At 40.4% G+C, this 9,078-nt stretch overlaps 1 protein-coding gene across 5 annotated transcripts in view; it reads right to left on the minus strand.

Moving 5' to 3' along the window:
* The window catches only part of LOC133613256 (uncharacterized), a 73,149-nt gene extending 65,845 nt beyond the window's left edge, over positions 1–7,304 (minus strand). For all 5 annotated transcript variants that reach the window (XM_072914432.1, XM_072914431.1, XM_072914426.1 and 2 more), the window contains exon 1: positions 7,159–7,304. In XM_072914432.1, coding sequence (XP_072770533.1) covers positions 7,159–7,201 — 43 coding nt within the window. In that variant the 5' untranslated portion in view covers positions 7,202–7,304. The remainder of the gene's footprint in view (positions 1–7,158) is intronic.
* Positions 7,305–9,078: the final 1,774 nt, after the last annotated feature.

The following is a 9,078-nucleotide window of genomic DNA, read 5'->3' on the forward strand; positions in this document are numbered from 1 at the left end:
TTGGCGGAGGCCGATATGAAGATGGAGCAAGTGCTACAGAGTTTCATGGTGGATCTGGATGTAGACAGCAAGAATGCTATAGTGGCTGGACAGGCACTGGACATGTCCTGAACTCAGTGTCAGACGTGGCTGCTGAATACTTGGATGAAGTGAAGCAGCTGACAGATCTCATGCTGCCCCATCTGAAGACTGTCCTGGCCAGGCAGAGGATGGACTATGGGATGGATGAGGAGACCTTCCCAATGGACCCTGTCAGTGAACAGGCTAGTAACATTGATGGCACCCCTGTGCACAACATTGGGATGGAGAGACAATGTGGCAAGGTGGACTACAGACTGAAGAAGTTGGGCACACTGAACGCAGTCAATAGGTCAATAATTTTACAGAAGAGCCAGGAGCTTCAGAGGTTTCAAGGCAGTGACACAAGCAAAAAGAGAGGTTGAACTCAACTGGAGTAAACTCATGAAGGCAAAATTCGAGAGTTGGGCTGACGAGAAACAAGAGATGGCTCAAAGACAGGAGAAGAAGAGACTAGACATGCTGGACACACTGAAATCTTTTGGTGGCCCCTTCACGATAGTGGGGAAGTTGAAAAGTTCCTTGTCGATGAAAGTCTGAACAAGAATGCAAAGCTGCAGAGAATGAAGCTTAAGGTTCAGTTTGCCAGAGAAAGCACAAAGCTTCTGCCTAAAGTCAATCCTATCTTCAGAATCCAGGTGACAGACAGTTCCCAGAAATGGCGAAAGTGCAATTCTCCCAGTCATAATGGATACTTAGAATTTTATGGTGGTGGTAAGTATTCATGAAAACAGGTAGCCTAACATTAGTGAATGGGTGAATTCTGGAAATAACAACCTAAAAATCTTACACAGTGCACCTTTAAGCAAGGGGTTTCTTTCGTGCTTTCAATTTCGCAAAATCATCCACCACATCATTGAAGTCCAACTCTCTTGTCAGCTCACTCTCAATTGCCATTAGAGATAACGCATTTAATCTTTTCTGAGTCATTCTTGTGCGCAGCTCATTTTTGACTCTTGACAAAAGAGAGAATGAGCGTTCTCCCTCACAGTTACTGACCGGTAGAGTGAGAAAAATCTGTAGCGCAATGTATGTATTAGGAAACGTAGGCTGTAGTCCAAAATGTATTATTGTTTTGAGCAGTCCTGAAGGGGTCCTCTCCTCATCAGTGTTGTTGAGCTGTATAAAAGATTTGAACTGTATAAGCTCCTGTCCAAGACTTTCATTGAGGTCAGATGAGTATGATTCAGTGAGAATCTTGGCCTTGTGAAGGACTGAAGCATTGGACTCTGTATCCAAAGAGAAAAGGACACTGAACAAATTGTTCAGATGTTTGTAGGCCTCCAGACGGTGATTAAGGCTTGAACTCAGTTGATCAATAGAGGCAATAAATGTCTCTATTTGAAACAGTTGCCTTCCCTCAAGCACAACATCTGGGGATGCTGATTCATCAGCAAACTTTTTACGTTTCTTCGTCCGTTCAGCCCTGTAAGATGGGGTGCCACCCAACATGTTTAAGGCTTTCTGCTCAAAATGATCAAATAGATCTCTTTGGGAGAGAACAAAGGTGCGCAGAGATTCCAGCAATCTAACTGCTGTACCAAGGTCCATGTCTGCTTTTTGAAGTTGCAGACTTGTGGCCTGAAATCTGGACAGAACAGTGTCCCAAAAGCCTGCCATGAAGGCCATCTCAAGTGAATCCAGCTTCCGCACTAGACTGTCAGCTTCAGTTTGTGTGTCTCGTTTCTCTGTGTCATCAGTGGAAATACCCTGTAGTGCTGCTCTTATTTTACTGTAGTTCTGCCACAGTGCTTTGGTAGATTCTGCACGGCAACTCCAACGCGTGTTGGATAAAGCTTTAAGTGTGAGATCTATGTTGGAATTGCCAAATACCCTGTCCCATCGGTGTGTGGATGCAGTTGTGAAGTTGTAAATAGACTGAATCAAGTCAAAATACTTAGAGACTTCATTTCCACATCTGTCAATGCTGTTGACTCCCACCAAATTCAAAGAGTGAGCTGCACATGGAATATAGTGTATTAATGGGTTGCTTTTCTTTAAGTGAGCCTGCAACCCATTATACCTCCCTGACATGTTGCTGGCATTATCATAAGCCTGCCCCCTGCAATTTGACAGCTCTAACCCTAGATTTTCCAACACAGACATGACACAGTTAGCCAAACTTTCACCTGTATGGCTACTAATGGGCTCAAAACCTACAAAGCATTCAACAACACTGCCCTCTTTGCTAACAAAACGGAATATGAATGTCAATTGGTCCACATGAGATAAATCTGGGGTTGAATCCACAATGATAGAGTAGTATTTGCTTGCTTGCAGTTCATCTGCTATAGCCTGTTTGGTTTTTGCACCCATCAATTCAATGAATTCCTCACAAATGGTGGAGGACAGATATGAGGTATTACCTCGACCCATCTGCCCAAACTTTCTGATGTGATCCTTTAGAAAGGGATAAAATTCAGCCAGGACCTCCAGAATACCAAGGTAGTTCCCATTGAGAGGAGACCCTAACGATTCATTTTTACCCCTAAATGCAAGGCCCCTTTCTGCAAGGAATTTAATGACTGCAACAACTCTTTGTAACACCTGCCTCCAATAGCTGCTCTCTGCCTGAAACTGTTTGAACAGGTCTGCATCAACTGTGGCACCTGTGGCGCGGTTCAAGACTGCTTGCATGCAGGTTATGTGCTCAGCACTTCGCTCATGTTCACCAAATCTTTCTGAGTGTTTCCAATCACAATAGCCTGTCACAAAAGAATGCGTTTTTGGGGAAAACAGTTTGCATGCAAAGCAGTAAACATTACCAGTAGAGGGAGAGTACATCATCCACTCTCTTTGTACTCGTTGTCCATTGGGCAGGTGTGAAGTAAAATGTTCATTGTTTAGGCATCGGGTTTTGCCTCCTAGCCCACTGTTCCTCACAGAAGCTGGATAATGGCTGTGACGGTTGTGAAATGATTTTGCACCTCTTTGAATAAGAACTTCCTTCATTGACTCAGTGAGGGTATCAGCCCATTTAGCGGGATCACTAGGTAGAGTTGTCACTGTAGATGGTGTTGAAGAAAGATTCAACTCATTTTCTATGCTGTCCAGAGGTGCAGTGACCTCACATTAATCCGAGCAACTGGCTACTGCTGAGTTGGTTGAATCATTAGCATCCGAAGCATTTGGTTCAGTGCGTACACTTGTAGTGGTCTCAGGATCTTGGGAGCTACATGCTAGCTCAGGTGCATTGCTAACCTTAGCTGAATTTGCAGTAGCATTTATAGAATTGCTTTCAGCAGATGTCTTTGTACTGAAGAAGCTGGAGATATTTGGAACACTCTCAAGTAAAACTGATTCCTTTTTTTCTTTTCTTGCTGAATTTTTTTTCTAGCTCCTCCACTTAGACGTTTATGATCCATATTTCCCTTCTTTCTGTGCACATTGGCTCTTTGCCTATCACAACAGCTTAACCAACAATGTGTGTGTGCGTGTGTGTGTGTGTGTGTGTGTGTGTGTGTGTGTGTGTGTGTGTGTGTGTGTGTGTGTGTGTGTGTGTGTGTGTGTGTGAGTGATGCAATTTTCAAAACTAGCAATCTAGCATTAACAGTCAAAAGCAGAAATCAGCTGATTTCTATAAGAACTGATAACAGATTTCCAATCAATGCTAAACTCAGACAGCGAAAATCACTAGATGACGTTTTGAGTCGCCAGTCATGTATGGCCAAAAGTCTCTAAATCGAATGCCAACGTTGCTTAATCGCCAACACACTGGGACTCACTGAAGGACTGACAGTGAATAAAAAAAGATGATTAAGATAATTGTGTACTTTTCTCTTCTGATATTTTCACTAAGGACCCCAAGCTATCTGCATGCAGCAACAATGTCTGACAGACAGGAGAGCGGAGTGGTCAGTGATGAATGGCAAGGGAACAGACTGATTTGTACTGAGGAGAAAGAGAGAGCCAATTACAGTGAAATAAATTCCAAAAGAGCCAAGTGACTAGCTGAAGGCAGGGACAAATGCCTTGGAGTGACCAACAAGAGTGCAAAGTACCAAATGGCAAAATGTGGGAAGACCAACAGGCAGATCTGCTTTTACCACTTATCTTCACAACCAAAAAGTCGCTAAATGATGTTTTCAGTCGCTAGCCAGGTATGGCCAAAAGACGCGAAATCTAGCGGTAAAGTCGCTCAATCACACTGACAGTGAAACAAATAATTTAAAAAAAGATAGTAATCGTACAATGTCTTGTACTTTTGTCTTCTTTCTTAATATTTCTCAAAGGACACCAAAATGTCGCTATCTGCAGGCAGCTTGCTAGCTATGATGGCAGCAACAATGTACCTTAGAGTGACTGACCAACAAGAGCTCAAAGTACCTAATGGCAAAATGTGGAGAGACAGACACAATAAATTGCATTAAGATGAAGAGAACTGTTGCTAATATTAATTTTAACAACAACCAGAAAGTCGCTAAATGTCACCAGCCAGGTATGGCCAAAAGTCGCTTAATTGGCCACATACAGTAACAGAGAAACAAACAAACAAACAAAAAGATCATAAAGATAATAGTTGTACAACTTTGTGTACTTTTGTCTACTTTCTAAATATTTTCACAAAGGACACCAAAATGTTGCTATCTGCAGGCAGCTTGCTGGCTATGATGGCAGCAACGATGTCTGCCAGACAGGAGAGAGTGGTCAGTGACGATCGAATCGAGAAAATGACAAAATGGGTCAAAGACCAAAAAGTTATTAACTGACAGCAGTGACAAATGTCAGACTGTAAACTTTTTTGAAAGAAAAGGACAAAATGGGAAGATGCTGATAATAACAGCAAAATGGACAATATAAGAATTTCCAAGTAATGCTCAACTCAAGTGTGTGTGTGTCGTGTGTGTGTGCGTGTTAAACTTCTTGTGGAATGATTTCAAATTATCTCTGAGTCTGAACTGAGGGAAAGGAAACCAAATTTTGAGCAGTCACTCACGAGTTCAAAGTACCAAATGAGGAGATTCTAAAAGAACAGTCCGGTTTATGAAAGACTCGATGGGGGAGGGGCACAGCTAAGAATACTTGAGTGAGATTCTGTGATCCAAATTCGAGATAGAGCTTTTTGATAATGATAATTTGTCAGAGTAAGGTTGTGTAATCAAAATTTGAGAATGAGCTTTGCCAATCAATCAAGAATATTTGCATTAAGTTCTGTGATCAAAATTCAGAAACAACCTTTAATAATTGATAAAGAATATGTGAGTGAGGTTGTGTGATCCAATTTGAGAATTAGCTTTGATAATAATGATTGAGAGCCTCTGGCCCTCTGTGGATCGTGGCCGCGGGGCCAAGTTGGCCTGGCCCCTTGGGGCCTCTGACCCTCTATGGATCGGGGCCAAGTTGGCATGACCCCTCGGGGCCTCTGGCCCTCTATGGATCGTGGCCGCGGGGCCAAGTTGGCCTGACCCCTTGGGGCCTCAGGCCCTCTGTGGGTCGCGGCCGCGGGGCCAAGTTGACCTGGCCCGTTGGGACCTCTTACCCTCTATGGATCGTGGCCGCGGGGCCAAGTTGACCTGGCCCCTTGGGGCCTCTGGCCTTCTGTGGGTCGCAGCCGCGGGGCCAAGTTGGCCTGGCCCTTTGGGGCCTATGACCCTCTGTGGGTCGTGGCCGCGGGGCCAAGTTGACCTGGCCCCTTGGGGCCTCTGACCGTCTATGGATCATGGCCGCGGGGCCATGTTGGCCTGGCCCCTTGGGGCCTAAGATTATTATTTTTGCAAAAGTAGTATTGCATGCGTCGCGGCCGCGGGGCCAAGTTGGCCTGGCCCCTTGGGGCCTCTGGCCCCCTGGGCCTGGGCCCGGTAGGCCCGTTCATTAATCCACCTATGGTCATAGACTTATAGATTGGTCACATTTAGTCTTAGACTTAGATTGGTCATATCTAGTCTTAGACTTATAGATTGGTCACATCTAGTCTTAGACTTAGATTGGTCATATTTAGTCTTAGAATTATAGATTTGTCACATCTAGTCTTAGACTTAGATTTGTCACATCTAGTCTGAGACTTAGATTGGTCACATCTAGTCATAGGCTTAGATTGGTCGCAGACACGATTTAGGTTTAGATTCAACATATATTTTTATATTTAGCATATAGATTTATAATTAAGATGTAGGTTTAGAATAATCATATAGATTTATATTTAACGTACAGATTTATAATTCATATTTAAGTTTATATTAAACATATAGATTTATAATTAGCATTTAGGTTTAGATTCAACATATATATGTATATTTAACATATAGATTCATAATTAAGATTTAGATTTACATTCAACATATAGATTTATAATTAAGATTTAGGTTTAGATTCAACATATATATTTATATTTAACATATAGATTTATAATTAAGATTTAGGTTTAGATTCAACATATATATTTATATTTAACATATAGATTTATAATGAAGATATAGGTTTAGATTCAACATATAGATTTATCATTAAGATTTAAGTTTATATTTAACATATAGATTTAAATGTAACATATAGATTTATAATTAAGATTCAAGTTTAGATTCAACATATAGGTTTATATTTAACATGAAGATTTATCATTAAGATTTCAGTTTAGATTCAACATATAGATTTATATTTAAAATTTAGATTTAAATTTAACATTTAGATATAATATTTAGAGTCAACATGTAATTCAAACTCTAATGTAATGAAAATGAGCTACATTTGAGAAAAGTGAGTTAAATCTGAGAAATAAATCAGAAAGAGTGAAAAAGTTCAGGTGAAACAAGAGGCAGCAGGTACAGGTCAGACCAGCTTAGCAAGTTCAGGCAAGAGAAGAATGTCACCCTGCCTCTTTTAGTCAAAGGTAAAAACTAGCTATGGTTCCACCTGACTTTATGCCTCATCATAAATATCAAATATACTTTAGTGAAATGAGTGAATAAATACTGCACTGTATTTACAAATGTATACTGTACTGTAAATGATGCAATAGTCTACCCAACAATTATGTACACATGCAACAAAACATGTTAACATGGCATCCTATTTAGTTCTAACCTGCAGTTTTCAACACCACATAAACAACAATATATATTTTTAAGTAAGAATAAAACTTACCTAAACTGCAAGTAAAAATGAAAAAGATGTGTTGGTAGTCCATTATAGTCCTTAAATATTCACTTTCAGCAATATTAATACACTATTTGATGATAACATGACATGACTGAAGACAAATGTAATGCCCTAACACCTGCTCACCTCTTCAAGCAAGACAATGAAAGTGAAAGCAAGTACATGTCCATTATAGTAGAGCAGAAGATTTTCACATTAAGAGCGCAAGCTGAGCATTCCCACTTCAACAAAAATAATCAAGTATATAAAAAGGGTGATCTAGTTATGTACGGACTAGAGTTGTGCGGTATAGTATTGTATTAGTATAGTACTGCAATACTAATGAATCATATTCGATACTATACCGCCTCTAAAAAGTACTGGTCCACCACCCCCCGCACCCTCTGTCGTCGTCACGTGGTGACATTGCTGCTTTTACGAGCAGAGGAGCATTTTTGGCAGCGCACACACACAGAGTACTTACAAGCAGACACAGTGTGTGGACAGAAAAGGGAGAACGGACGCATTTTGGTGTAAAAAGTAAAGATAAAGGTGAAGTTATAACACTGAAACACCCTCAGGAAGAGGTGCTGCAGTGTTTTAGCTACTTCTAAATCACTAATCCTGGCCGCCATGGCGACAAATAAAGTAAGTTTCTTACAAGTAACATTATCACTGGAGGACGAGGAATAGCTAAACATGCTTCACTACACACAGTAGGAGGATACAATAGCTCACGGGTGTCACAATGTAAACAAACGCCATGGTTGGATCTACACTTAACATCCACTGTAATGATACCAAGTACAGGAGCGTATCTAGTCCATACGACTATGACTACATGGATATTTTTTAGCATCAGAAAATCTTCTTCCGTTTTTTTTAAATTCATATTATGTTTATAAAGTCAGTAAATACGTCCGTGGACACACGAGGACTTTGAATATGACCAATGTATGATCCTGTAACTACTTGGTATCGGATCGATACCTAAATGTGTGGTATCATCCAAAACTAATGTCAAGTATCAAAGAAGAGAAGAATAAGTGATTATTACATTTTAACAGAAGTGTAGATAGAACATGTTAAAACAGAAAATAAGCAGATATTAACAGTAAATGAACAAGTAGATTAATAATCCATTTTTACAGTTTGTCCTTTATAATGTTGACAAAATAGTAGAATGATAAATGACACAATATGTTGCTGCATACGTCAGCAGACTAATTAGGAGACTTTGTTTGTTTACTTACTACTAAAAGACAAGTTGTTTAGTATGTTCACTATTTTATTTAAGGACTAAATTACAATAATAAACATATGTTTCATGTACTTTAAGATTTTTTGTTAAAATAAAGCCAGTAATGACATTTTTTGTGGTCCGCTTTATTTAGAAAAGTACCGAAAAGAATCAAAATAAATTTTGGTACCGGTACCAAAATATTGGTATCGGGACAATACTAGTAGGGAGTCAAGTTGTGTACATGTGCCTTACTACCATTTGACATATTCTGTTTGTGGCCTGTCAGGTTCAAACACTGATGACATCTATTAAACAGACAAGAAGCAAGGAATCATGCAGAGACAGAGTTCAATTTGGCTCAATGAGGAGAGACGTTTGGGGCTGCACACTCAGTTACAATCTCCCACCACGCTCTAAGGTCCAGTCCCACGTGCTCCTCTCTTTATTTGGGAGGTCCCTGGTTACATCACTGAGGCTGCTTCTGAAGGAAGGATGTCATTTTAGCAGCCTCAGTTAGACACAATTGTAACGACCTGGTCGCATAGTGATGCGTGGCTGTTCTCCCAGGGATGCAGACGGCTTCGGACACAGCTTGCAGGTAGGAAATTATTTATTTTAAGATATAAATCATACGGTGAACAAACAAAAGACATGCACATAGCACAAAGGGCAAAAACAAAAGG

The sequence above is a fragment of the Nerophis lumbriciformis genome, linkage group LG13 (genome assembly GCF_033978685.3).
Source record: "Nerophis lumbriciformis linkage group LG13, RoL_Nlum_v2.1, whole genome shotgun sequence".
NCBI lineage: Eukaryota > Metazoa > Chordata > Actinopteri > Syngnathiformes > Syngnathidae > Nerophis > Nerophis lumbriciformis.